At 52.4% G+C, this 26584-nt stretch overlaps 1 protein-coding gene and 2 long non-coding RNA genes across 7 annotated transcripts in view; 1 reads left to right on the forward strand and 2 right to left on the reverse strand.

The window, feature by feature from the left end:
• Positions 1 to 580: 580 nt before the first annotated feature.
• Positions 581 to 26584, forward strand: part of XYLT1 (xylosyltransferase 1) — a 291549-nt gene continuing 265545 nt past the window's right edge. The window contains exon 1 of one of the 5 annotated variants that reach the window (XM_029948070.1): positions 581 to 866. In XM_029948070.1, coding sequence (XP_029803930.1) covers positions 765 to 866 — 102 coding nt within the window. In that variant the 5' untranslated portion in view covers positions 581 to 764. Of the gene's footprint in view, positions 867 to 6762; positions 6814 to 26584 lie in introns of those variants that run through there. The other 4 variants (XM_029948068.1, XM_029948067.1, XM_029948071.1 and 1 more) reach the window with 4 other exon arrangements.
• LOC115298894 lies at positions 5246 to 8462 on the reverse strand. The gene is made up of 3 exons (XR_003911894.1): positions 8375 to 8462; positions 7412 to 7562; positions 5246 to 5422 (listed from the first exon to the last, which is right to left on the reverse strand). It is a non-coding gene; the product is annotated as an uncharacterized LOC115298894 (long non-coding RNA).
• The window catches only part of LOC115298893, a 4897-nt gene continuing 3022 nt past the window's right edge, over positions 24710 to 26584 (reverse strand). The window contains exon 2 of the long non-coding RNA XR_003911893.1: positions 24710 to 24913. This is a non-coding gene — a long non-coding RNA (uncharacterized LOC115298893). The remainder of the gene's footprint in view (positions 24914 to 26584) is intronic.

Genomic DNA, 26584 nt, shown 5'->3' on the forward strand with positions numbered 1-26584 from the left:
CCGGCGCGGGCGCGGGGAGGCGGCCCCGGAGAGCCCCGGGCGCAGCAGCCGGCCAGCCGGGGGGCACTGCCCGCGCGGGCGCTGGTAAGATGCCTCCCCCGGAGGGCGGGAGGGGGAGAGGGAGGCAGCCCCGACCCCCGACCCCCCACGCCAGCCCTTGAACCCGGGGCGTCAGACTGGGACTCCCCAAGCGCGCTGGCTCCACATCTCTTTCCCTGGAAGCTAGGGTGCGGTCCCTGCCCGAGGTTCGGGGGCCGTGGGCTGCCCCATCGCGAGTCTGAGGACTGCCCCCTTGGGGTCTGGGGAAGTTATCTCCAGAGGGGGCGCTTTGGGGGTTATCGGAGCCCGGCCGGGTCCCTGCTCCCCGTCACTCTTGCTGGGTGCCCCGACTTGCACTGTGCATGTGGGTGTTGGCGCCTCGCTCTCTGAGTGCGTGGATCGTGCCCGGGATCTGAGCCGCTGCTCATGGGTGCTGCCCACAGCATCTCTTTGGGTTTTGCTGAGCTGAGTGCGGAGAACTCCGTTCCCCGCTTGCCGTCTCCTTGTCTTTTCCTGGCCTGGGCTGGAGTCTGGGATCCTTATCCCAAATCCCCAGCCGACTCCCTGAATCCGGATTCAGGCTTGGGCGCCTGGTCTCACTTTAGGTCTCCTGTCTGCCATTTCTGGCTGTCTGAGACTCCTGTGTCTACCTTCTCCGTCTCTAACCCTGTCCTCTGCCCGGTGCCCTCTCTGACTTTCCTCGCGCTGCTCTCCAGTGATGAGGCATGCCCCCTTCTCCCGGATGGTGCTTCTGCGCTCCGTCTCTCGTGTGGAGCCGATTGCTGTCACCAGCTGTGCGTCTGAAGAGCATCACGACTTGGGCTCTCGTGGGTTTTCTTTGCTTTTCCTTGGGTGTGAACAGTCTGAGCTCTGAAACTGTTTTTTCTGCAGATCTTCTGGGACCGTCTGGGTGTCTTCCTGCTCTGCCCCCAACTTCTCCAGGGATGTCTTTCACACCTTCTCTGGGCTGCCTTGCTGAGCCCACTGAGCTAGGACACACAGGACCGGAGGTCAGAGTCCCCAGCTCTGGGCCAGGCTGTCAGTGCCCTGTGGGTGTGAGTGTCTGTCTTAAGGATAACAGCGTGCAGCGGTCTGTCTGTATCTTCCTCAGGCATCCGCCTACGGGGATTCTCCTAGTGCTTGGGGGACATCACATGCCGGGGGTTAGTTTCAGGATCCTTAGCCACCGAATGCATGTCTGTGTCGTTTGTCGCTTGGGGAGCCCTCACTGAAGATTGTCTTCAGACACAGCATGATGCTTTTTGATCTGTTAAACTTATTTGGAATCAGTGGCAACCCTCTTTGCCAGAGCACGGCTCTTGTTTGTGGCTGTGGGCAGAGCCAACCCCAGGACACAATGTGATGGCATTTCACGTGCTCGTTTGTCTGCGTGGGTGGCAGGTAGATGTCTTTCCCTCCTTGGTGGGGGTTGTTGGGGGGGCGGGGAGACTGGAGTGAGGTTGTCGGTGGAGAAGCAGAACATTTCCCATGTCCTGTGACCTTTTATTTACAGAGAAGAGTACTCCCAGACGCTGCCTTTGAACTCCTGGGGTGACTTGTGATATGTTTGGGCAGAAATTTAGTCAGAGGTTCTTTGTGGATTTGGAGCCCTCCCGGGCAGTGGGGTCGGTGGGAGGGTGTTCAGGTCGCGCACTGCTGGCCCAGAATGGAAAAATGTAGGATGAACACGGGGACATGGGGCTTCCTGTATCCTTTGTATCTGGGGTTCAGACAGGCGCCAGGAGGTATCTTCGGGTGCAGAGACCACCTGTTGAAAAAGTGGAAAGAAGGAAGGAGGCCTGGGTAGCTGATTTCTTCCTTGGTCCTTGACATTTTGAGTACTCCTTCCACATTCCGTGTGTGTGTGTGTGTGTGTGTGTGTGTGTGTGTGTGTGTGTGTGTGTTTAATGTCCCCCTCTTCTCTCTGGGTGTCTACCGTGTTGTGGTTAACTGTTCTCTCTCCTGGATTTGTATTTTATTTTATCGGCCTGTCTGTATCCTCTCTTTCCCTTGCCCCACGTCTAACTGCACTACCACCCCCCCCACCCTGCCCCCTGCCCTGCTAGCTCCTGAAATCACAGCGCAGACATGCTGGAGGGAGCTGGGGGTCTGCCCTCCCCTGGCTGTGCCCACCCAGCCCCTGCCCTTCCATGGAGCTCAAGGAGACCAGAAGAGGGCAGGCTGTTCCCAAAGTCTGATGTCGTCTGAGCTTGGGTTGCAGGCTAGGCGAGGACCAGACCTTGGCGAGCGCCTCTAAGGCCCTTGCAACATGTGGTTTGCCTGCAGACCCTGCCGGGGCTGCTGGCTGATGCTTTAGGGACGGATTCAGGAGTGGGACGTTAAAAAAATTCCCTGTGGTTTTCCAGGTGGCTCTCTTAAAGGGCTGGTGAGACACATACATGCTTGGGACATGATGCTTCATCAGTGCACTCTGTGGAGCTGGGCTGGGGCGGGGCGGGCAGGGGGCGGTTCTTGCTGGCTGAGGGGCTCTGTCTCCCGCCCCTCCCCCCTCGGTGGTGTTGCTGGTGGGTGTGTCCCAAAGAGTGTCAGGCAGGCATTGTGTGGAGAGCATTTTCTAAGACAAGACCTGGCTGCTTCCTTGTGCCCACGGACCCAGGGCTTCCGCACTCACACCCTCTGTGTCTGGGGAGCTGCGCCCCGGTGGAAGGACATGATTATATTTTTGGTGCATCTTAAGAAGCCAAGAAGAAACACGCTGTTTCTCAGCAGACAGAGTCAGAGACAGCAGGAGGGTGGCGACAAGATGGGCATGGCTAGAGAAGATTTGCAAGCTCCCGCGTCCCCCTCAGCCTCTTCCAAAGCTCTTAAATATTAGAATTATCAGGTGGCGTGTCGCAGAGCTGCGGCCGAGATGCCGATTCCTTCCCTGGGTCTCCGGCAAGCTGTGGATTTGTCTGTCACCTCGAAATTCACGAAACAGATGGGCTCACTTACCCAGGGAGGAAGAACACTGGGAGAGTGTCAGCTCACCCTCCAGCAGCTTTCTTTCCCTTCCCCTCCAGCGAAGCGTCTGGAGGTCCCACATTTTTATTGCTTGTGCCCTTAGGTAAACGGTTACTCCATAAGCTGATCGTTTAAGGAACCGAATTTTTAATTGCCCTCACACACACATGCACGCTTAGAATGGCGTATCTGTGGCCGCTGACCCCTTTGAAATGCTGATTTTTCGGCAGAAATCCCTCATAGTTCACATTACTCAGATAACACAGGACTTTTTCAGACCTTGGCAGTGACTTTAAAAAATTGGTTCGCTCTATCGCTCTATCCAGATCACCTCTGGTTCTGACAGCCTGAGAGGCGTGGCTTCTGTTTCTTTCCAAATGTTTTGAGACCAGAGAGAACAGAGGGTATTTTATTGATGGTACTGGTTTTTTTTTTTCACACTCTCAATGGGGTTTTATTTTGCTTGAGCAATACATTACACTTTGTATACAGAAATACGCGTCATTGAACAATATTTATCTTAACTGCAAATGTTGCCATCTGCTTAATCATATACTGGAAAATATTAAATAGAGTAGATAAATAAAACAGAAGTTATTAGACACGGAGGTGTATGTATGTAATTGTATATATACATGTGCTTTCCTTCCAGTCTCCTCACACTTTAGATATTCTCTCAGTTTATTAGTTCTTTTTTTTGTGTTTTTTGTTTTTTGAGAGAAAGAAAGAGAGAGACAGAGCACGAGGGAGGGAGGGTCAGAGAGAGGGGGAGACACAGAATCCAAAGCAGGCTCCAGGCTCCGAGTGGTCAGTACAGAGCCCGACGCGGGGCTCGAACTCACAGACCATGAGATCCTGACCTGAGCCGAAGTCGAACGCTTAACCGACTGAGCCACCCAGGCGCCCCTAGTTCTCTTTTTTTAATCTTCTGAAAGGTTGCATGACAAGATACTTGCTCTTTTGGAAATAAGAGGCCATGGTGTAAGTCCCTGTTTGCTGAGGAATCATCCAGTTTTGATCCGTGGTCTTAAATAGGAAAGGAAATTTGGTGTTTTGAGTTAGAGCAGACACCTGACATCCTGTGTGTGTGTGTGTGTGTGTGTGTGTGTGTGTGTGTGTGTTTCCCAGAAAACAAACTATTCTTAAGAATATCTCTGTAGTCAGCGGCTGCCCTCTTACCCAGTGCTATTTGTGGTCAGTGGGGCCGTAAATCTGCCTGCAGAAAGACGAGAAAATGCACAGTGCCCACATAATCGGACGGCACAAGGGGCACTGCATAAGGGTTGATCTCTTCCCCATCTTTTGGTTAATCTTGCCCTAAGACTTGTCACTTAGGAGAACACTCCCTTTTAAAAATTTTTCCCTTTGTATTTCCCCATTTCTGTGGACTCTGGTCCCCATCTGTCAGAACCAAGAAGAAGATACTTTGGAGAAACCAAAAAATAAAACATAAACTCAATCCCAACAAACTCCAAGTTCAAAGGAAAAGGCGTGGGAGCAGGAGAAAAAGTCACAGGAAATGTGCGCCAGGCCCGGCACATGAAAGAGACCTCCGTGAAGTGTCCTGGGGTCTGAGACACCTGGGTTCAAACCCGGCTCTGCTCTTGGCTGTCTCCATGACCTTGAGCAAATCATTCTGCTCCGCTCCTCTGAAAATCTGGGCTCCCTCCTGAGGTCAGGTGAGGATGAAGTGTATTCATACATGTGAACTGAAAATGCTTAAATGCGAGCTGTTGTTCTTAAAAAGAAAGTCTTAGTATGTTTGAAAATAAGCAATTTTTTGCAATTATTCATTTTCCCATGGAAAGTGGGATTTGAGTGAAATCCAAGGCAGTAGAGTGCCAACCCCACTGCGTGTGCCAGCCTTGGAGCAGGATGGAATGTGCTAGAGGGAGGAGCGCTAATATTTATTGAGTGCCAGCTGTATGCCAAGCATCCTCAAGATGGTTTGCATAAATTATGTTATTAAATGCTCACGCACACATGCAAAAAAACAAAACACACTAAAAAACCCAGGATGGGAGGAGATGCTATTCAACTTACACAAAGTTTAAACTAAGGACAGCTGGCTAGACACTGCCGGCCTTCGGAGCGCGGATTGTTAGGCAAGAAGAGTGAGGACTTCATAAATGTTGCCTTACCCAGCTCGGTGGGATGGGACTGTTGCTGTCCCCATGTCACAGATGGGGAAGCAGGCTCAGAGAGGTGAAGCACCTTGTTCCCTAAGAGCGCCGTGCTGGGAAGTCACAGAGCTGGGATCAAAACCCGGGTCCGCCTTCTTCCGATGGACCTACAGGTTTCACAGCCCCTTGTCTGGGCGGTTCTTTGAGAAACTCGTGATGCAGCCAGACTGTTCTCGAAAACTTTGAGACCACTTCCTCGCTTCTCACTGCAGAGTTCCCAAAAAACTGTGCCAACCCTAGAAAAGGAAGAGAGAGGCAGCTTCCACTGAATCGGACCCCTCAACAATGGCACAATGGAGAGTAGGAATAATAATAGTAATTGTAAGTGTCTAGGTAGCAGTTACAAGGGGCCGGGCACTGTGTTAAGTAAGCCCTTATGTGTCAACTCAGTTATTCCTTCAGCGAATGTGTGTTACATTGTGACAGTCAACAGTCACGGTGCTTCATAGAACCAGGCCCTGTTCTGGGTGTTTTACACACATTAACTCGTTTAAACCTCACACTGTAGAGGAAACTGAGGCATAGGGAGCTTCAGCAACTTTCCCAAGGTTCACAGTTAGAAAGGGGAGAGCCACAGTTTAAATGCAGGCAGTCTGGGCTCATCACTCCCCTGCTCCACACCCTCCCTCTTCTAAGCGACTCGAGAAAGTTCCCAACCTTAACATCACAGCACATCCAGGAGGCAAGGAGGTGGTCGATTTGGTCTCAATGCCCAGATCCAAGCACAGGATTTTATGGTCCTGGAATACAAGGTTATCACCCTAGCCTGAAACATGCAGCACGCATACGAGGGTTGAACTTGAACTGCTCAGTTGGCTGGGAGGAAGGAATTTTGAACTCAGCTCTCTCGCGGGGAGAGGAAGGAAAGAGGGCGCAACACAGGGTTCCTCGCCCAGGAGGAACAGCCCTTCATTCATCATCGGCCGGCTTCCTGCTGCTGCGCCCCCCACTTACACTGCCCTGTGGTTCTCTCCGGAGAAGCCCGTGACTTGTCCCCGAGAGCCTGGGCGTGGCAGGGAGGCATCTCTAAGAACATACAGGTTGATTGTCTTATGCTACTTCCTTCCGCCTACAACGGAGCCTACAACGGAAACTACCCGTTTACCCGCAGATACTCATCAGGCTGTGCCCCTCTGAGCCTGTGGTTAGGGTTGCCTCCTCCCCCTACTGGGAGCCCGAGGTGTTGAGAAGAGGGAAGCGGGGAGGGCGGATGGGTGTCACCTTGACCCGCTCAACACTGGAGTGAGCGGGGAGACCGATGTTATTAGTATCAGGACCCAGGAGCCCAGACAGCCAGCTGGGTGGGGAAGGGGACACCTAAAGGCATTTCTTAAGTCTCTTTGGGAGGAAGATCTCCCCTTTCTGGGCCCTCTTTGGACAGTGAAATGGGTTTGTTCTGTCCCGGTTTGTCGCAGCCAGATGACTGCTGGCTTATCTGGGTATCTAATCCAGGCTAATGTGTCTGTGGATGCTAATGACTAGCATTTCTCCTCCCAGGGAATCCTTTGCTGTAATCCGTGGCCAGGAGAAGCACTCGTTAAGCCCAAAGGAGTCAAGCTGATGGGGTGGAGAGATCCCTTTCCAAAGGGGCATGGTCATTGTGACTGTGACAGTACCCATAAAGAGGGTGAGCCGGATTTCTCTTCGTTGAAAGTTTGCCTTATACCAGACACCGTAGAAGTACTAGGAAGATGTGATCTTAGGAATTCCTACACGGTGCTGCAAGTCAGTCTCCTCTGTTTTACTGATTACAAATAAAAACTAAGGCAAGAAGTTGGATGGAATTTGAACAGCTAAGAAGTGGCCAGTTATAGGAGTTGAAGGTTGGTGGTGACTTCACATACTGTGTTCTTGGGCTCTGTCCCCAATTCAGTAAGTCCCTTGTCCCTCCCTCTCTCCCCTCCCATCTGTTCATTCATATATCCATCCACCTATGCATATATCCATCTGTCTATCCATGCATCCATCCATCTGTCCATGCATCCATCCATCAATCCACATATCCATCTGCCTATCCATACATACATCCATCTATCCATGTGTCCATCTATTTATGCATGTATCCAGCCGTCTATCCACGCATCCTTCTGTCTATCCATACATCCATTCATCTATCCGTGCGTCCCATCCATCTATGCATCCTCCAGTCCACCAGTGAGAGCATGCCAGGCACTGTGCCCAGCACTGCCACGACCTTCATGGACAGGACAGATGTGCTTGCTGACCTTGGGAGGATCTCTCCAGTGAGCTTCCAGCCGGGGAAGGGCTGCTGACACTCGGGCTGTCACCAGCGAGGTTCCTTTCACATCCGAGCCTGATTCACTGCCGGTTTCACTTCCCCAGAGTGGCCTCTTGGACATGAGAGGAGGATTTCCTCTGGACAGGTTGGGAGTCAGGAATAGTGTGATTCAGGGGCCCAGAAGCCCTCAAGTCTCCCCCCCACGACCTGCCCAGCACATTCTGGACTGCTCCACTCATGGGACTCAAGCCCTTTTCATGTAGTATATGTAAGGAGCCTGCAGATCAGTTTACAAGGGGAGCAGGTGGCCAGAGGCTGTGGGGCCTGGGAGGCGTGTCATGTGATGTGTGTGGCGTGGAGGGAGCACTCCTACAGCCCGGCTCCGCCGTCCACGTCTGTGTGATGCAGAGGGTTGGTTCATCCCTCAGGGGCTCGGTTTCCTCGTGTGCGCGCCTGGGAGGGTGCGGTGATGAGACAGCTCTGGCCCACGATCAGCGCGCCTGTTGTTCTCCTGATGCAGCCTCGTCGGGAGAGAGATTTGCAAGAGAGGACCTCCGATTCATGCCCCTTGGGTAGGTTTTGTGTGGCCCACACGGTATGTTAGAAGGCCCTGAAGTTTAAGGATTAAGACATCCTATAAAACGATACAGAGTAGTGGAATTCCTTTAAAAGTCACAAGATCTGGCAGTGCGGGACCCACATTCTTGCTTGTTTTTCAACTGGCCAAGCTGAGGAGGGGCTATTTCTGAGACCCTCCAGATTCCTGAGACCACTGCCCCCGCCAAGATCTCTTTTCTCTCCCCTCTGATACCTGACTGGCCCCTCTAGGCTGTTGAATTTGCAACCTCTGTTTGGAAGACGTCCCTGTTTGCTGTGATGAGCTAAAAATAAATGCCTGTTGGTCACCTTTCAACAATCCCCGTGCGGTTTATTCACAGCACTTACTTACCTGACTGCTTTCGCTTCCCCTGGGCATGATGGAGGTTTTCCTCCCTTTCTTGCTGTGGGCGAATGCTCAGGACATGCAAATTCTTACAAGGATTAGGCCACCGTGAAGGCAGGGTCTCAAACATTCCACAGTCTGGTAAACCAGTTCCCCCTTCGCTGGGCATGCAGGGGACGTGCCGTTTGGAATGGTCTGCCTTGCACGCACTGCGCCCCGCACAGCCTGGCCCCACAGCAGCCTGTCTGGGATGTGGAGGGCTGCCGGGGAGCTGGGCATGGCAGGTGGAAGGGTGTAACGTTGTTCTGGAGCACCTCGGCTTGGATGCCGACACTGTCAGGGACAAACCGTCACTTCCATCTTTTTTGGTGTCTTTTCGGCTCTTCTGTCAGGTGATGCTCATGTCGGACCTAATTCGATGAATAGATGAGAAAGTGCTTTGTGATCCCTGAAGGGCCAGGGGCGCGTGAATGAGGGAAATCACTAGAGGCTTCCCACCCACCCGTCCGTCTGTGCACTGATTCACCAGCTAGTGCTTGAGGAGCTGCTGGGTGCAGGATGCTGGGCAGAGCACGTGGGGAAGACAGACGCGCCCACCCTCCATGGACCTGATGGTTGAGGGCAGGATGACCCCCTAGAGAAAGAGAAACCAGAAAAAAAAGTAAAAATCAAGTTGTTACAGGGGCACCTCAGTGGCTCAGTTGATTAAGTGCCTGACTTCAGCTCTGATCTATTTGGATCACGACTTCATCATGATCTCGCGGTTCCTGAGTTCGGGGCCCCACATGGGGCTCTGTGCTGACAGCTCCGAGCCTGGAGCCTGCTTCAGATTCTGTGTTTCCCTCTCTCTCTGCCTCTCCCTGCTTGCACCCTGTCTCTCTCTCTCTCTCTCAAAAAAAAAAAATTACAAATTTTTTTAAATTAAAAAAAAACAGATTGTTACAGGTGTAGCAATGGAAGCATTTCAGGAGCTGAGAGAAAACAAGAAGCAGTGGGTGAGGATTTTGGGGGGTGGGGTGGATTAATTTTACTTCGTTTTGGTTAATGGACACCTTTTGCCAGGGTAGCTCCAGACTGGCCCCAGGAATCCCAGGTGTGGTTTACACACCAGCTCTGATCCGCCGTTGACTAGAGCAGCTTTTTTTAAAAATAATTTTTTTAAACTTTATTTGGTTTTTTGAGAGAGACAGAGAGCGTGAGCTGGAGAGGAGCAGAGAGAGAGACAGAATCCCAAGCGGGCTATGTAGGGTCAGTGCAGGGTCCCATGTGGGGCTCGAACCCACAATACCGTGAGATCATGACCTGAGCCCAAATCAGGAGTCGATACTTAACCGACTGAGCCACCCAGGCGCCCCTTAAAGGAGCTTTTAGTAGAGTTTCTGTCTATATCTCTGCAAAGTTTATTCAGTTCTGAAATTTGAGGTATATTCTTTTAAATGTTTTTCTTTAACTGAAATGTACTCCATAAACAAAAGCGCACATTATTCTAAATACACAGCTCATTCACAAACTGAGTGCACCCAAGTAACCCACACCCAGAGCATCTGCCACATCCCCCATGCACCCCCCAGCTGCTTGGGTGAATGTTTTTAAAAATTGTAATGCCGGATGTTTTTCTAAATGTATATCAGGGAAAACATACAAATGTAACCATTCAATCAAAATGACAACTTCAGAGCTCTTACTGCTTAGCATACAAGTCGGGGGGGCATTCAAGTAAAGGAAGTTGTTACCGTGATGAAAATGTGTAGGTGACAGTTCCAAGCCCTAATTCTAACCTGAATCGCGGCGTCCATTCTGGTGGTTAATGACGGGGGAGCGCTGGGGTGACCGAGGTTTGTCGGGTTAGCCCGTGTGAAGGTGCTTTGTTCCTTTGGTGAACAGCAGTGTCATTTTGTTCTGACATTCAAGTGGCAGACATTGGGAAGAACCGTGCGCTGGGTCTGAGTGGAACTTCTCCAATGTCCTTGGTCACTGTCCGCGTCACTCCTACAGCCATGGGGCTCCTCCGACCCATGTTGGGGACTTGGGTCTGGGCTCTTCGTCTGCGGTCTTAGATTCACGCCCAGCGCTGGCTTCATGTTGACTGTGTAAGTCAGCCCCCACCCCCCGCCCCCGTGTTGTTGCACATGGAATTCACGTGATGTGTGGCTTCCCACGTGCGCCTGTAATGACTCCGTTAACTTAACCCCGAATCAAGACTCTCCTGTCCAGTGCCAGGGTCATGGAAACCCAGTACGGCCCGAACAGCCATTCAAAAGGGCAGCAGAGATGGCTAATCATTTCACAATGAGCAAGGAGACAAGCAATGAAACGGGGGCCCAGGCACGGCAGGATCGTTTCGCCAAGTCTCAGCCCTCACCTGGGTTTAAGTGAATAAAAAAACACATGTTTTTGATACCGGAGAGCTAACGTATACATTATTTAAGGGTAATATTAAAACCAGATTAGTTGGATCAAGTAATACAGCGGTTCCCACATTAAGCATCCTCTCTTTGGGGACGTGGGAAAGTTGTTCTCTTTCTGTTTTTCTTCTTTCCTTGTGAAATGGGGCTTTATTAATTAGAGATGTAACGGGAAATCTTTTTTTATTCCCCCAGACTCGTGGCTGTTTTCTGTTTATTTTTTAATGTAGGACCGTGCTTTGCAGATGTTCTCTTTGAAATAAAAGCCTATTCATTGTCTCTCTTTTTCTCTCTCTCTTTTATCCCCAGCTCCAAAGGGGCAGCTGTTGTAAAAGACACAGAGAACCCCATTTGCTTGCCATCGGGCGGTTCTAGAAGATCCTGTCCCTGATGTAAAACACTCTCAGTGCCTGCTTTCCTCCCTGTCGCCCCATCGAGGCCTTGGTTTTGAGTGGTTACATCTGATTCTCTCTTGCTGAGAAGACGAGGGGATGACAGTGATCGGGGTAGAGAAGTGGGGGTGGGGCGCGTTCTCGGAAAGCAGCCGGGGTGGCACCGGGCCTCGGCTGGGCCCCCTCCTCCAGGTCCGGAGGCTGACTGCTCTTGTGGCTTTCTTTTGGGGAAAAAAAAATCACATGGAGCAAACAAACCCCCTCTCGGAGAGCAGGTGGCATAAACCCCATCAAAAGTGGACATTCTCTAGAAAGTACTGATGAGGGAAGCCTGGCTCCCTTTGGGCGGCAGCTGGAGTGCCGGTGGCTCTGAGTTCACTTTCTTCTTCTTCTTTCAGTTGGAAATCTGAAATCACTGGCCAACAGTTAAAAGTCAGGGATCTTAAGCAAACATTGCATTTGGAGTTCCTATTTAAAAATTTGAAATTCTGGCCTTCCTTCCCACAGACATGCGAGGGGAGGGAGACGGGGCTGCCCCCTCCCTAGGGCCCCGCTCTGCACTTTGCCTCGGAACCTGCCCGTCTGCTCTGCTTACTGTGTTACCTGAAGGGCTGCTGTTAGTGTGCAGCCGTCACAGTCGCGCTGAGGAGGGGGAAGAGGCTGGTGAGAGCGCTCGCTCCCGTGGATTAGATTCTGGCTGGGTGCCAGGCACCGTGCTGAGCAGCGTCTCCCGGACGATCTCACCGAATCACTGCAACAAGTTTAGGACGTTCTCCCCATCTACAGATGAGGACACTGAGGCACAGAGAGGGTGAAGTATTGCCCAAAGTCACAGAGCAGTCTGCTTGTGATTTGAACTCAGGCAGTGTGACCTGGGAGCCTGTGCGTCAATTGCCGTGTGTGTGACCGACAGAATGTTTAAAATTTTTCTTTAAATGTTTGTTATTTTTGAGAGAGGGCGAGAGCAAGCAGGGGAGGGGCAGGGAGAGAGAGAGGCACAGAATCAGAAGCAGGCTCCAGGCTCTGAGCTGTCAGCACAGAGCTGGATGTGGGACTCGAACTCATAGACCACAAGGTCATGCCCTGAGCTGAAGTTGGCTCTTAACCGACTGGGCCACCAGGTGTCCCGACCCACAGAATATTTTAATAGAGCAGTTCTGGTTCGGAAGTCTTCAGAACGGCTCTGCGGGAGGGTTGGCACTGTTTGCCCATTGTATGGATGGAAACATCAAGGCTTGGCAGCAAGTGGGTCACCCAATGTCAAACCGTGAGGGAAGGTGCGGAACGTGGCCCTCTAAATCGAGGACAGGCAAGGAAATGACGTTGACCTGGGCCCTGGGGAGGCTGGCCTCTGGCTGGGTGGGCACTACTGCACCAAAAGCTCCCGCCGTCCCCACACCTCAGGCAGGACGGGGCGAGGCCTGCACCCTCCACGATTGTCCCAGAGCAGACAGGTGGCATCCACAGGGTAATATTTTGATAAGTTGCTGATTTGTATTAAGGTAATTGTTACAGCCATAATTACAGGCACGGGTTTCAGGGCGACCCGGCTGCTGGCTGCAAGAAAAAATAACGAACTGCATATTTTCTCGGAGTCACTTGGAAGCCAGGCTTGGCCTTTGTCCTCTGTGTGGGTCCAGCACAGGTTTTGGTGCAGGGCCGAAGGCGACACGTTTTGCCAGGGGACGGTAGTGATGGCAGATTGCCGTGCAGGGGGGAGCCCGCAAACCGGGCGAACACCATCTTTCCCACAAACAGCAGGGGGAACAGTCTAGAATCTGATGGTGGTGCCTTCCCTTAAACGCGGAAACGCCCCTCAGCCCAGGGGGAAATAGGGTAAGAGCTGGAAGAACAGAGGTTCGAATCTACGTCTTATTTAGCACCCTAGCGTCCTCTGACAACTGGCTGCAGCGCAGGATTCTAGCTAATTTCATAGGATGGCTGTGATTCTCTTTACACCTCGTTTGTGAAGCAGATCGAATGGGCCTGCCTTGACTTTAACAACTTTGCCTCGTTTCTCTGGAAAGACAACACGCCTAGCGAAAAGTGCACGAATCGTAAACACACAGCCCCCCTGGTGGCCGTGCCCGAGTAACCGGGACCCGGATCCAGAGCAGACAGCCTGCCGCCCACCGCCCTTCTGCGCCCCGCCCGAGATCCTTCCCGTGCCCGGCTCTCCAGGGGGTGACCTTTCCCATGACTTCTGACCCCCTAGGTTACTCTGGCTTCATGGTAGAAACAGAACCATGCCATCCGTACAACTCTGTGCCCGGCTTGTTTGGCTTAGCATTATGCGAGAGGAGAGTCTGTGAGGTTCTGTCCTCACGCGGCAAACTGCAGCGCCCCCCACCCCCTCCCCAGATCCAGGTTGTCTGTTTTTCACATGGCCTGTGGGCTAAGAATGCATTTCACGTTTGTGAGTGGTTGGGGGGGGTGGGGATAAAAAAGCACAACATCTTGGGACATGTCAAAAGTATGGGGAATCTAAATTTCAGGGGGCATAAATAAAGCTTTATTGGAACACAGCCGCGTCCAATTCATCTACATCCTGGCTGTGGCTGCTTTTGCCTGTCACGGCAGAGTCGAGGAGTCTGGACAGAGACCACGTGGCCCACAAGCCCCAGGGTCTTTGCTGACTGACCCTCTACGGAACCTTCTGCTGACCCTCTCTCTGTTGTTTCCTGCCTTTTGATTGCTCGTTCACATTGTGGTGCGGTGTGTCATTGTGGAGTACCCAACAGTTTACATATCCATTCTGTGGACGGGCCTTTGGGAAGTTCCCGGTTCCGGGCAGAGCGCTGCCGTGAGCATTTCCGTGCAGGTCTTTTGCTAAAATAAACACGTTTGGTAAACATTTGTGTTAGGTGTATACCTAGGAGAGGCATCAGTTTAAGCACTGTTTTTGTTTTTCGTGGGTTGCTTTTGACCAGTGTATTTTCATACGAGAGTCTTAGTTTCCCTGCTCGGTGAGAAGTTCCATGTGTTGAGACTCCGGAGCAAGGCTTACTTTCCAGCAGAGTAATTAGGCTTGCGAAACCGAGGGTCCGTAGACCCACGCTTCATCGTTAATGGACTGCCTCTCTTCCAGCTCAGTACCTTCAAGGATGTTGGGAACATGCCTGATGTTAACTGTTTTAGCCGCTTTTGGGACCAGTGCCACCATTTAATTTTCTTATGCTGAAGCCGCATCGTCCAAATGACTCTTATCTTTATGCAGCAAAACAGGTCTGGCAGAATTAAGCGAGTTTTCCCAATGTCACTTTCTGCTCTGATTGACTTGTGTTTATCTCTTGCTGCTCCGCGTTCCTTGCTGGGAAGCAGATGAATGTGGCCTAGCATCCCCAGTCAGATCTCCAGCCCAGGGTAGCATGTGTCACTTCTCATTGAGACCCTGTGCTGAAACGTCTCTTCGGGGACTGCCTATGTTGTACGTGGCCAAAGCCTTGGAGCTGAGCTCCACCCCCCCGCCCCTCCCCCACCCCCCAGGAGCTGCCGAGTCAGTGTCAGCAGGCACCGGTCCCGTGTCAGTTCCTGCCCGCTCGCCCTCTTCCACGTGACGGCCCACTTTTGCAGGGTGGGGATGAGGACGTCAGGATTCCCCGGGATCCACCCATCTCTCCCGGCTGCTCGGCTCTGCCTGACAAATGACTTAATATTCTTTCTGAGGCTGATCGAAGAGCCGCGTCAGCGCCCTCTCCTAGCCGGCCCACTTTCCCCAGGAGTGAAGTCCCTCTCGTCCTGGGAGCCCGGCTGCTGGCTGCGCCCTGGTTCCAAGAACGCACCTGCGCCAGGCCGCCAGGGAAGCCCCTCCGCTGCCCTGCTGGCCCTCCTCTGGGGAGACGCTGCGACTCTGCGGGGAAGGGGTTAGTGGAAGTGACAGCTGGTCTTAGCTGTGACTGACTGTTACCCCTGACTCCGTGTCTGGCAGCCTCCATTTTAGTCTTTAAAATGGGGCTACAGAGGGTCAATGCCATTGTGGGGGTGGCTCTTGAGTGTGAATTCCTAGATCAGACACACTTAATTTTTATTTTTATTCTAGGGAATGGCCTTTTCATTTATTTAAGTTTTTATTTATTTTGAGAGAGAGAGCAGGGGAGGTGCAGAGAGAGATTGAGAGAGAGAGTCCCAAGCAGACTCCACAGTCAGCATAGAGCCTGCCCTGGGGCTCGATCTCACAAACCCTGAGATCATGACGTGAGCTGAAATCAAGAGTTAAACGCTGAACTGATTGAGCCACCCAGGCACCCCCAGCCTTTTCTTTTGAAAGGCTGTTGTTTAGATGTACTAAGATACTGTAATTAAAATTTGAAATTCATTTGTCTCAAGAGAAATCTAGTAGATTTCAAAAGTAGAAATCTGTCAGGGGTGCCTGGGTGGCTCAGTCGGTTGGGCGTTCGACTTCGGCTCAGGTCATGAATTCACAGTCCAGGGGTTTGAGCCCTGTATGGGACTCTGTGCTGACAGCTCCGAGTCTGGAGCCTGCTTCAGATTCTGTGTCTCCCTCTCTCTCTGCTCCTTCCCTGCTTATACTCTGTCTCTCTCCCTCTCTCTCTCTCTCAAAAATAAGCATTAAAAAAAAATCTTTTCTAAATAACTCTCAAATCAGAAACCAAACCTGGAATTTCTGATCATGGGGTGATTTCTACAAATGAGAACACCTCATTTCGAAACCTATGGGATGAGGCCAGCACTGGACCCAGAGGAAAATGTATAGCCTATTTCAAAAGCACTTTAGTTTCTGACGTGAAAGGTGAAAGATTAAAATGATTAACACAGGAGTCCACTTTTTGTATTATATTTTTTTAGCCATTGAGAATAAGCAGAAAGTAGGAAAGGGCCAGAAATGAAAATAAAAACGGCAGTTCATGAGACAGCCTGCAAGCATAGAGGCGGTGCCCCCCCACCCCCCCGCCCCGAGACCCCCCCAAGGACTCGGAAGCACCGGGCCCAGGCCTCCTCCCAGGGTTGGAGTCTGTGAATAGGCCGAGGGTTCCTTGTTCCCAAGTTCAGTGCTTGTGTTGAGGCTGTTGAACAAAGGAGCCAATGAGAAGCAAGAGGAGCCCGGGCACTTTTAAGTTATCCGGGCGAGTGGGGGCGACGGGCTCTCGGAGCCTGCCCACATCCGGCAGGGCAAACCCCGCGTCCTTTTCTTCCCACTGCCACCCTTCCTCCCGGATCAGAAGGCTGCTGGGCCGGCCTGGGTCTGGTCCAAGCCAGCGTTCTGCTTGGTGGGTGGGGACCGGAGGCTGGTCCCGGGGCACCTGGCGCGTCGGGCGCAGAGCTGGCTACCGTGCAGCCGAAAGGGGGCGCCGGCCTGGTTAGCGGGGGCGGGGGGAGGTTACTCTGGGTACTCCCAGCAGCATCCACTGGCGATCTCCCAGGTGTCGTGTTCTAGAACTTTTACACGAGTACACGGCTGTGTAGATTTGCCCGGGGCATTCACCCGTTCTCTTTCATTCTGCACATGTCACCGAGGGCCTGTGGTGTGCCCGCGCTAGGCTAGGACAGTGACTAAAACGGGGTCCCTGCCCACCGGCAGCTCACTTCCCGGCCAGTCAAGCAGGGGAAGGGGTCATCAGGGCAGGCTCTTCCGAGAAGGTGACATTTACAAAGAAACAGAAGGTGGTGAGACATGGATGGGAGGAAGGGAGAGGGGGACGGACTGTGTGACCTCGTGAGCAAGGACCTACACATCCTCGGGGGACGGACGGGGGGGGGGGGCTGGGGGGAGCTGCGGAGTCTCCGGCCGCTGTAATGTGCTCTCTGACCAGGGCGGGGCTGGTTTACAGAGTACGTGATTGGGCAGTGGGACGCAGCAGGTGAAAAAAGTTGACTGTCAATTGTATCAAATTATTCTGGCTCCAGTGATCTTTCCAGAGCTTTTCTGCTGTTACCGCCACTCTCCCTCCGGCAGAGACCCCTCCAACCTTTGCAGGGGCTTTTCCGCTCACCTCCTGCCCCTTTTCTCTCCCTCCACCTCCCTGTCAGAACTCCCCTGTCCTGTGTTGCATCCTTGAGCCATTTGATAGTGGCATTCTGCACGCACCCCAGCCTGATGGCACTAACCCAGATCGATGGCAGAGAGAAAGGACGGCTGGCCCTGGGCCTGGCGGCAGTGTCTCCACGCCGTGGGGGCTGTGCCGCGCCGGGATCACTTACACACTTCACCTGCCAAGAGTCAGGACAGCTGGGGGCCAGACCCGCTCTGTGTCTCACTTTGTGGAGTTTTGGGTATTATCAAGGGCCATTCTCTCCTGATTTTAAAATGGACTGTGGCAGGGGTGCCTGGGTGGCTCAGTCAGTTAAGTCTCAGTCTTCAGCTTAGGTCATGATCTCACGGCTCTTGGGTTCGAGCCCCGTGTCAGGCTCTGTGCTGACAGCTCAGAGCCTGGAGCCTGCTTCTGATTCTGGGTCTCCCTCTCTTTCTGTCCCTCCCCCACTCATGCTTGGTCTCTCTCTCTCTCTCAAAAGTACATACACATTAAAAACTATTTTTTTAATGGACTGAGGGATTTCTGGATCCCTTACACTGCCCAGTTTTAGGTCTTTTATGGTTTTCTGTGCGCAGGTGACACTCCCTCTCCTTCTTCTGGCGGTGACCTGCACCCCACACAGGGAGTTCCCAGGAGCTCTCCTCAGCTCCCCCTGCATACAGGCGGCTGTTCTCTGCAGTTGTGTCCAGAAAAGGGCCTCCTTCCCTCCAGAATCCAACCCCTTCTGCCTGACGATAAAGTCCAGTCTCTTAAGACCTTACTGGCACTCCCCGTTACCTTCAGAGTGGTTCTCTGGCCCGTTAACTCCATCAGGGGACCCCACGCCCCACTGTGCTAGAGCAGTGAAGGGCACATAGTAGTTGCTCAGCGAACGTTTTTGTTTCCTTCAGAAACTGCATGAAGGATCAGATGATGAGATGCTCTAAAAGCCAGAGCTGTGGAACCTGCTGAAGATCCAGGGGCCAAAGATTCCTCTAGAACTTAGAATCACGTGTTGTCTCGTGGTTTCTTCTCAGCCCCCCGGCCATACTGAAAGCACCTGAGGTTCAGCTCGTGCTGCGAGTGCCTGATACAGACGCCTGTGGTTGAGGCTGCCGCTGCTGCAGGGCGACAATAATTAAATGATAATAATAACAAACAATAGCACGTACCATTTATTAATCACTTACCACGTGCCAGGCATTTTTCTTGTAATACCTCCCTGTGATGTGAGCCTTGTCGAAGTCACTGTTTTGTGGAGAGAGGAAGCGGGGCACAGAGAGGGGAAGTAGCCCCCCCAAGGCGGCACAGCTGGTATTCTAACCCAGGCGGGCTGGCACAGAGCCCGTGCCCTTAACCACCCTGTTACCAAATGCTCCATCCTCTTAATGTGATTGCGGATTGGCTGGAACCAGACGGATGGGGTGGGGTGGGAGGGGGGTCTCTTCCTCTCGCAGCCTCCGGCCCTGCCCCTACCCTCCTGCGGGTGGGGGAGGCCTCTGTGGGGTCACAGGCCTGGCAGGTTGCCAGTCACCCCGCCCCGTGCAGGCTGTCCATTCTCCAAGCCCACAGACAGGGCGAGTGAGATGCTAACTGCTCGGACCAGGGCCTTCACCCAGGCTGGCACTGCAGACTTGCCCCCTGCCCCCCCCTTGCACAGCTCGGCTGGCCCCACACCACACCGGTGCAGCAGGAGGGCACAGAAGGGGGGCAGGAACGTGGCCTCGCCCTAGGGAGAAGGGGGTGTGCTCTCCACGCTCCGAGGAGCTGTTCTCTGGGTGTGCGTGTAAGAGCAGGGATGCGGTGTGGCATTTGTATGGCACTCCCCCCACCCCGCTCTCCTGCACACTCCTGTCTGTCTCTGCTGGGGGTGGGGGTGGGGCGCAGTACAAGGGAAGGGAAGCAGGCCAATTCCGATGCGGGGCTACCCGCGTTCACATCCAGGCTCTGTCATCAGCTGTGTGAGTTAGGCAAGGTAGGCCAAGTCTCTGTGCCTCAGTTTCTCTCCTGTGTAAAATGAAGGGGTCACCATAATGCGGGGTCTTTGGGAGAAATCAATGAGTTGATGTAGGTAGTCCATTAGCACGGGGCCAGGGCACATAATAAGCACCCTAGGGTGCTGGCTAGTGTGATTCCTTCTCACCTTGTAGGAGGAGGACAGCCTGGAAGGCAGGGCTGTCCGGTTCTGCTTTCTCCCCCCGGAGCGGGAGGGGCCGGGACCCCCTCCCCAGCTCAGCCGTGGTGGCTGCGTGGCCTTGATTAATTCGTATAACCTCCTCGTACCTCCTTTCTCACCTCAAATCAAGGCGGTGATTATAACCAGGATGAATTTTGCCAATTGGTATATAGGTTTCCTTACTGTTTGCTAGTGCAGCCATTGCCCCCAGACTGTTAGGAAATTTGTGATGCTTCTCGCAAGCGCACAGGGTCTTAGAATTAAGAGGCCACCGCGTCTGTGCTGTACTAAGCAAGGCACTGTTTGTGTATGCTGTTTTGTGTCATCCTTACTGTAGTCCTGAGGGGTAGGTACTGTTACTCTCCCGTTTTACAGATGTGGAAACTGAGGTTCAGAGAGAGGAAAGGTGGCTTGCGTGGAATCACACTTGTTTAAGCAGCAGAACCTGAAAGTCTCTTGCAGGTTGTCTGAGAATGTCCCTCCTCGTCTTCCCCGGATGTGAGAACATGTTCCTGAAGACAGACTCAAGCTTTTGGGGGGAGAAAATGTTAATGGTGGTCTTAATGGCTCGTAAGGCCCTGCCAGGTAGCAAACGTCCTTGGCCATCAACTTGGCAGGATGACAGCGTGTCTGGGAGACCCTCACAAGCCGTTTTCTCTACAGAACACAGTGTTTTCCGAGCCCAAAGCACTTTGTGAAATAACGTGGGATTCATCCCAGAGCCTGGCACCGGGACTGGAATTCTTGAGCCCAGTTTTCCAGTTGGATTAAACTCAGGCCAGACATTCTGCCCCAGAGCAGGAGCGTCACAGTGAGTCATGCAGCCCCCGACTGTCGGGGCACCGCCCAGGGCCGAGGGGGGTAGAGGGCGGTGGGGGTCTTTGGGGGAGTGAGGAAGCAAACAGCGGGCCGCCTGGCAGCTTGGAGCAGGGCTGTGGGGCGGAGTCCAGAAATTGTCTTGCTAACAGCGACAGTCTATGAGTTTGTGGGAAGCGAGGTCGTGAATAATTGATTGCCGCTAACTGAGTTGTGAAAACCATTTTCAGAGATTCCGATCTGCAGGCTCGCTGAGGGAGGAGGTGGCCAGGCACGAGGGCTCCCTTGTCCTTCGAGGCCAGGGGACTTTCTGAGACTCCTCCTGTTCTGCCCAGGGAGCTCGGCCACGGCCCCTGGATGTGGAGGTGGTGCTGGCTGCCCTGAGCCCCGGGGAGGGGCCACCTGTGGGTGGGTGGCGAGGCCCGGCCTTACTTGTCATTGGCCGTTCCCCGCTGAGGGTTGCTTGAGCCTGCCCTCTGCGTGTCTCGAACTCAGAGCGCTGCCTGGGTCCTTAGAAGGGTTCCATGGGGATGCAGACTTCAGGGCCCTCCTTCCACCTCCCACTCCCTCCTGCCTGGCCAGCGGTAGAACCCGGAGCACATTGGCGGGAGCACTGCGCTTTCTAAACATGGTACCTTGGGGCCTGGGTAGCCCCCCTCGGCATTGCCTCGGCTTTAGAAACTGAGGGCTTGAATCCTGGAAGCCCTTGCTGTTTGTATGAGCTTGGACCACTCACATTCTTTCTCTCTGCCTCAGTGTTCCATCTGTAAAATGGGGATGCCATGGTCTCTACCTCAAAAAGTTATTGTAACCATTAAATAGGTTTGCTTTTAAACATAAAAATAAATATATGCCTAGATAAAATAAAGCGACAGCTGTCATCTTATCCGGCCCCCTTAACAGCCCTGTGAAGAAGGGGGGATGAGAACAGATGGACAGACGAGGTGACGAGGCAGAAGAGATGCGGCGTGGCCCCAGAGCCACGGCACTGGCTTAAAGATGGAGGATTGGTGCCTCTCAGCCTTTTTGTCAGGAAGGTGGTGGTGGATGAATCTGATGAAAGAAGGAGAAAACATGGAATGAACCGTGAGAAGCCCAGGATGGGGAAGGAAGGGAGGCCTCGATTCTTCTTGTGGGTTTTCAGCCTGGTCTGGTGGACCTGTCCGTTTTAGGCTGCTACATGGTGCCTTTGTGTGTTAGAGAAAAGTGCCCACTCTAGGTGGAGGCCTGGCTTGGCCTGAAAACAGTGTGCCCAAGAGAGGTGTTCCTTCTGCAGTGCTGGACTGTGGAGCATGGCTAGATTTCTCCCTCACTGGGAACTATGTGCAGTGCCCAACCTGCACAACTGTACATGGTGGCCTTGTATAGGACATCACCCGTTTTCAATAACAGGTGGTCACTTTGCTCTCACACTTCCAAGCCTGAAGGGCTGTTCCAGGTCTCTCCTATCTGTGGGTGCTCACCTGCCTACGTTTTCATTCGGGAGCTGGATCAGACGCTGAAGCATCCCTCCAGAGTCTGGCATTGTGCATGACATCACCCTGAGATCTGGCACCTCCCAGATAACTGTCTTCCCACTAGTGTCCAAACTTCCTAAGAGTCCCCTCTCTTTATCCTGTTAAAAATAAACACCGTTTTCTTCGCTGCCTTCAGCTGCTGAATTGTGCCCTGGAGAACAAGCGTTTGTGTTTCCTCGCAGAGGCTCCAAAGGGAGATGAGTAAACAAACTGTAAACAGCTGCTTCTCCTCTGGTGGCGGGACTCAGACAATAGACCCTCAGAGGGTATTAATCAGCTGCCTTTTCTGTGGGACTTTGCATCGTGGGGCTGCCGAGGGGCCTCCATGCTGGGTGCGGCTTCCTGAACGAGCAGGGGGAGCCTCTCGACAGGGCCCCGGGCGGGCCTGGGGGCGGCCGCCACCTCCGCACGGCCCCGCGCAGGCCTGGTGCGCTTTCCAAACAGATGTCCACGCAGCTGCCGGGAAGGCTCCCAGCCGTCCTCGCCGGCAGCCTCTTGACAGCGATCCTTGGGTAGCAAAGTGGCCTCCAGCTGACTCCCTTGATGTGGTCACCTCTTGCTTTGAAGATGGACGACAGGCATTCAGATACCCTCTCATCCAACGAACATTTATCGATCGCCCGCTCTGTGCCAGGAGGCACGCTGCTAGGTTCTTGGGCTACGTCACCGGTCAGTATTGAATTCAGGAGGAATTTATTGAGTACCTGCTGTATGCAGGCTCTGTTCCAGGGTCTTGGGATACGTCTGTGGACATTTGAAAACAGATAGCCTGCCTTCTTCTATTCATTCCTTGAACCCATAGTTCCAGAAATATTTCCTGAGCACCTGCTACGTGTCAGGCACTGTCCTAGGTACTTGAAGGAAAATAATGAACAGGATAGACAAGGTCCCCACGTAGTCTAGCAGCCGAGGTGATGCCATCAATCATACACACATAAATAGGATCAGTTTGGGAAGCAGTGCGCGCGCCTGGAAACGAAGGGGACACATGTGATGGAGGGGGTGCTGGCTCGGCTGGGATGGGGGGAGGCATCTCCGACGGCGTGGCTGTGCGCTCACACCTGAACTTGAGGAACCGGCTGAAGAAACAGCTTTCCAGGCAGCGGGCCTACCAAGTGCAGAGACTGGACCAAATTTGGGATCTAGAGAGGTGACAAAAGACCCGTGTGCCAGGGCACACTGAGGGAGGGGAGCTTCCTGGGAAGGGTGGGCAGGGCTCACTTGTGTGCCGCTTGGGAACCAGGGCACGGAGTTCAGATTTCATCCAAAACGTGTGGGAAATCGCTGTGGAGGTTGAGGTGGGGGAACTTTTAGAACGATCCCTCTGGTCTAGACATGATGACAAATGCGGTGTGGTTTTCTGGATCGGATCCTGGGACAGAAAAGGTCGTTAGTGGAAAGCTGGGTGCCACTCAAATGGAGTCTGCAGCTGAGTGTCCGAGCAGATGGTGTTGCACCAAGGTTGGCATCTCGGTTCTGCTGGACGAGTGTGGTTAGGCAGGGTGTGGGCCCTCGGGGCTGGCACTCCTGGCGGGCACTCGGGGGAGCCGGGCAAAGGGTAGGCAGCAGCCTGCTGGACCGTGTTTGCAACTTTCCTGAGAGTGTAGAATTATTTCAGAATAAAAAGTTCTATTGTAAAGATCCGTCTGGGGAATGGTGTCGGGGGAGCGCTGAAAGAAGGGGAGAATGGAGTCAGGGACACCAGTGAGGGGCTCCTGAGGTCAAGCGGGTGCGGGATGGTGGCTGGAATCACGGTGATGAGACGGGCCGGGGAAAGGGGGTCCTCCTTGGTTGAGTAACAGGTCTGCAGCCCCGGCTCTGGAAGATCTTTCTGCCACTGATTGAAGTCATTCCAATCAGCTCCAAATCAGCCGCTATTTTTTGAGCACCTTCTAGGTGCTGAGTGCCGTGCCCAGGATCAAAGTTAGGACTCATATCCACTCCCAGCCACGATGGCCCCTCACTTACACCTGCTTTTGTGGAAATGACCACCATCCCCTTTGGTAATGACTTAGAGAGAGAGAGAGAGAGAATGCCTTACCTCCTCCCACGTAGGGTAAGACCCATGAGATCAGGGGGTTAATTTTACTTATTACTATATTTTGAATACACAGGCACACTCAATAAGTATTACAAAATATGTATTTATGTTCTATCAATATAATACTGGACATAAATATGGCAAATATAGAAGTACTACATAACAACACTAATCGTGGCAGGAAGCACTTAATTAGCATTCGCCATTTGCCAAAACGATTCTAAGCCCTTGGCCTGAATTTTCATCCTTGTAACTCTATTTGAGGTGACTACTGTTTTCATACCCATTTTATGAAAGGGCTTAGGGTCTCTGCTCAATGTCACAGAGCAGAGTCAGGGTTTGCACCCGGGCAGTCTGGCATTGCTGGCCCACGTCTCTAAATACTAAGCTGCACTGACTGCTACAGAATGGATGTGGAATCAATGGATAACTTCCATTATCTTTGCTGATTAAGGCAACACATGCTCATTGAGAAAAATTAAGGAAACAAAGATGAACGTGTGAAGAGGATGCAAATCTCCCATAACCCCACTCTCCATTTACTTCTGGAAGAGGGTGGACCCATGAAGTCGCTATTTTCACAAGAATGAGGCAGTCTGCTATCTCCTTGGAGAGAATAAGGATGCAGACACATGGGCTTGGGGTCCATGGGGGACTTGGGAAGAGCGCTGCAAAGGCTTACGGGAGGATGCTTCTGCCTCTTCCCAGCATTCCCTGATGTGGCCTCTGCCCCTTCCCTCAAGGCAGGAGAATTGACCAAGCTCACTGAAAATCCAGAGCTAGGGGACCTCTGGGAGCTAAAAAAGGGCACTCCAGGCAGCCTGTCACAGCCACGCAACCTCCAGGTACTTGAGCCTCCTCGGCTTACACAGCAGTATGCACGAAAAGATGGGGGCTTTGTGTGGTTCCCTGATGCCAGTCTGTCATCCGTTGTAAGTTCTGTACCATCAGTTTGATAGCAGCCTTTTGGGGGCGGGGAGAGGGTGCATTTAGGTTTCTGCAGAGAAACGGAAACAATAGGATGCATAGAGAGAGAGGAAGCAATTTACTCGAAGGGATTTGCTTGTGCTATTATGGAGGCTGAGAAGCCCCAAGATCTGCAGTCAGCAAGTGAGACCCAGGAGAGCTGACAGCGTAGTTCCAGTCCAGGTTCGAACCAGGAGACGGATGGTTTAAGTTCCAGTTCAAAGGCCGCCAGTCTCAGGAACCAGGAACAGCCGCTGTTTCTGTTTGGAAAAAGCCAGTGTCCCAGTTCGAAGACTGTCAGGCTGGAAGAGTATTCCCCCTCCTGCAGTAGGGTCAGCCTTCAACTGATTGGACAAGGCCCACCACATTAGGGAGGGCAGTCTGCCAATTCCAATGTGAATCTCATACAGAAATGCTCTCAAAGATATACTCAGAAATAACCAAATGTCTGGATGCCCCGTGGCCCAGTCAATCTGTTATTTCAGATTTTTAAAAAATGTTATGTATTTTCGAGAGGCAGAGAAACAGTGTGAGTCGGGTAAGGGCAGAGAGAGAGGGGGACACAGAATCTGAAACAGGCTCCAGGCTCTGAGCTGTCAGCACAGAGCCGGATGCGGGGCTCGAACCCATAAACTGCGAGATTATTACCTGAGCCGAAGTCAGACACTTAACCAACTGAGCCACCCAGGCGCCCCAATTTTGTTATTTCAGCTCTGGCAGCTCACTTTTGAGTCCTGTGTGGAGGGTTATTGTGGAGAGCTGGATCTTTATCCTCTTTTTGATCTGACTCTATCTTTATCCTCAGCCATTATCTGCCACTTACTCTTGCTGTGGATTTCCTTAGGGAGGACTTAATCTTCTTCATTATCTATTCTTGCCTTTGCTACTTAGAGTACTTGATATTTTAAAAAAAAAAAAGCCTTAGACTTGCAAATGGAGGCAAGTGTTTAAGAAACTAAAGCAAGTGTCAAAAACTCAAATGCCCTTAAAGCCAGGCAGGCAGGCTCCGCAGGACAGGTGTAGGGCGATCGGGAGCGGGGTGGACTGTGGTGAACGGGAGAACCAATGCTCTGCTGTCAGTGGACGGCGACTCTGTGGCTTCAGCTGCCTGCGGCTGTGGGAAAATCAGGCCCAGGTTTATCTGCTTTTCCGGGTTTTAAAAGAATCCAGAAGCCTGAATTTTTCAGGGTCATCTGGAATATATATTGGCAACTAATTCAGATTTATAATTTTTTAAAATAATACCCTGTGTAAACATAGTATTTCCGTGGGCTAGATTTGTGCCACAGACCTCTACCTAACCGGTTGTGAGTTAAATAACGGCAGGCTAATCATAATAAGTAATAATTTTAACAAAACAGTATTTGCTGCGTGCCTGGCACTGTTCTGCGTCTCTGGCTACGTTATCTCATTCAGTTGTCAGAACAGAGGCAGGCGTGGTGTTATCCCCATTCTACGGTCAAGGGTAAGGTGCTCACAGCCACACCTTTAGTAAATGTGGGAAACTGGCTTTTCTCAATCAATAGCCTTTGCTTTACGCTCCTGTGTGACACTTCTGGCCCTAAAGTGTGAGGTCCACACCCCCTGGGGATGTCCAGCCTGGGTTCTCACAGATCACAGCAGAGCGCCAATGAGGTCATCCAAGAAGATGCATATTTTATCTGGTAACTGTGTGCTGTAGACCGTGCTGAGCAGTTTCAAATATAAATGCCTGGAACCCTTACATTTTCACAAAGAGGTGGATCTTCTCATCCAGATTCTGCAGATGACGAGATCAGATTCTGTCTCTGCTTCTGTCACAGCTAGTGAGGGGCAGAGGCGGGCCTGGAACGCAGGTCCCACATCTCTGTGGCCTGTCATCCAGCTCCTCTTCCACAGAATTAAGATCAAAGAATGGGACAGAGCTGACGTCGGATACAGTTGTGCCAATG

The sequence above is a fragment of the Suricata suricatta genome, chromosome 8, assembly GCF_006229205.1.
Source record: "Suricata suricatta isolate VVHF042 chromosome 8, meerkat_22Aug2017_6uvM2_HiC, whole genome shotgun sequence".
In the NCBI taxonomy this organism is placed as follows: Eukaryota; Metazoa; Chordata; class Mammalia; order Carnivora; family Herpestidae; genus Suricata; species Suricata suricatta.